General features: G+C 46.6%; 1 protein-coding gene across 1 annotated transcript; it reads right to left on the bottom strand.

The window, feature by feature from the left end:
* Positions 1-207: 207 nt before the first annotated feature.
* LOC103804763 (putative olfactory receptor 10AC1) lies at positions 208-1,218 on the bottom strand. The gene has a single exon (XM_009077391.1). The coding sequence runs from the start codon at positions 1,216-1,218 to the stop codon at positions 208-210; it is 1,011 nt and encodes a 336-aa protein (XP_009075639.1).
* Positions 1,219-1,426: the final 208 nt, after the last annotated feature.

Here is a 1,426-nt window from a genome sequence, read left to right as displayed (position 1 = left end):
TTGATCAATGTTCTTCATCCTCACAACTCATTAAAGCATTTTCCTTTAGATAAAGTCTTATGTTGGAGAGCTTTTTTTTAAGAGCAAAGATTATTTTTTTCTCATAAACATAGACTTCTGCCTGCATATTTGCCATAGTGAAGTCTATGATGATTTGGTTCTAACATGGCTATGGGGCTGTTTTCCATCAGGCACAGGTTTGTTCTACTAAAATTTACCATACATACACATCACAACTCTGATAGTATCCCAGTTCACCTGAGCTGTTTTCTTCCTCCTCAACATTTTCCTGAGGATCCCTCTAATTTCTTTGTTCCTCAGGCTATAAATGAGGGGATACAGTAATGGAGTAATGTTGGTATAGACCAGAGACACCACCTTGTCTCGAGCTGGTGAGTAACTGGACTTAGGACGAACATACACGTAGGTGGCACATCCATAGTGCAGTAGGGTGATGACCAAGTGTGAAATGCAGGTGGAAAAGGCCTTGCCCCTTCCCACAGATGAGGTGACATGTAACAGAGCCACAGCAATGCAAGCATATGAGGTCAGGATTAGGATGAAGGGGAGCAGCAGGAGGAGCACACAGGCAGCCAGCAAGGGCAGCTCAGGGGTGTAGCTCTGTGTACAGGCAAGGTGCAGCACAGCAGGGACATCGCAGAAGAAGTGGTTAATACGATATGACTGACAGAAAGGTAAGCGGAAAACAGCCACTGTCAACCCCAGGGCAACAGCAAAGGCTCCCAGGCAGCATGCCACAGTCAGCCTAAGGCAGAACCCCTCACTCATCACAGCTACGTAGTGAAGTGGCTGGCAGATGGCAACATAGCGGTCATAGGACATGGCTACCAGGAGGAAGCATTCAGCCCCACCGAGTGTGACAAAAAGGTGCATCTGTGCAGCACAGCCTATGAAAGAAATGGTGCTGCCCTCCACCACTATCAGGCTGAGGAGTGCCTTAGGGACTATGACTAAAGTATAGCAGAGCTCAAGGACAGAGAGCTGGCAGAGGAAGAAAAGCATTGGAGGACGGGAGGGCTCCATTACTACTGCTATGAAGATCATCACATTTCCTGCCAGCGTTACCAAATGAACAATGAGAAAGATAAGGAAGAGGAGGACGCGTAGACAGAGCAGTTCAGAGAAGCCGAGCAGGAGGAACTCTATGGTTGCACCAGTGCTCTTATTGCCCCTCTCCATGCAGCCTTCACACAGCATCTACTGGAGAGAAACAGAAGGGAGACAGTTGAATTTGACCTGATGCCTGGCAATCAATTCCATATAGGGAATAATGTTGCAGTACTGTAGAATCAGTTTAGGAAAGCTCACTGGGTAGAGAGGAAGGTGATTTCATTAAAAAAAAACCCAAACCAAACTGATTTTGGTCAGTCACATTCAGCACACTCTCAGACCCATATCCTCACAA

The sequence above is a fragment of the Acanthisitta chloris genome, unplaced genomic scaffold (genome assembly GCF_000695815.1).
Source record: "Acanthisitta chloris isolate BGI_N310 unplaced genomic scaffold, ASM69581v1 scaffold8396, whole genome shotgun sequence".
NCBI classification, from domain to species: domain Eukaryota; kingdom Metazoa; phylum Chordata; class Aves; order Passeriformes; family Acanthisittidae; genus Acanthisitta; species Acanthisitta chloris.
This window is presented reverse-complemented; position numbering and strand designations above follow the sequence as displayed.

Excerpts from the sequence above, each read along its gene's own strand:
- LOC103804763 (XM_009077391.1), bottom strand. The coding sequence starts at position 1,218 with ATGCTGTGTGAAGGCTGCATGGAGAGGGGCAATAAGAGCACTGGTGCA.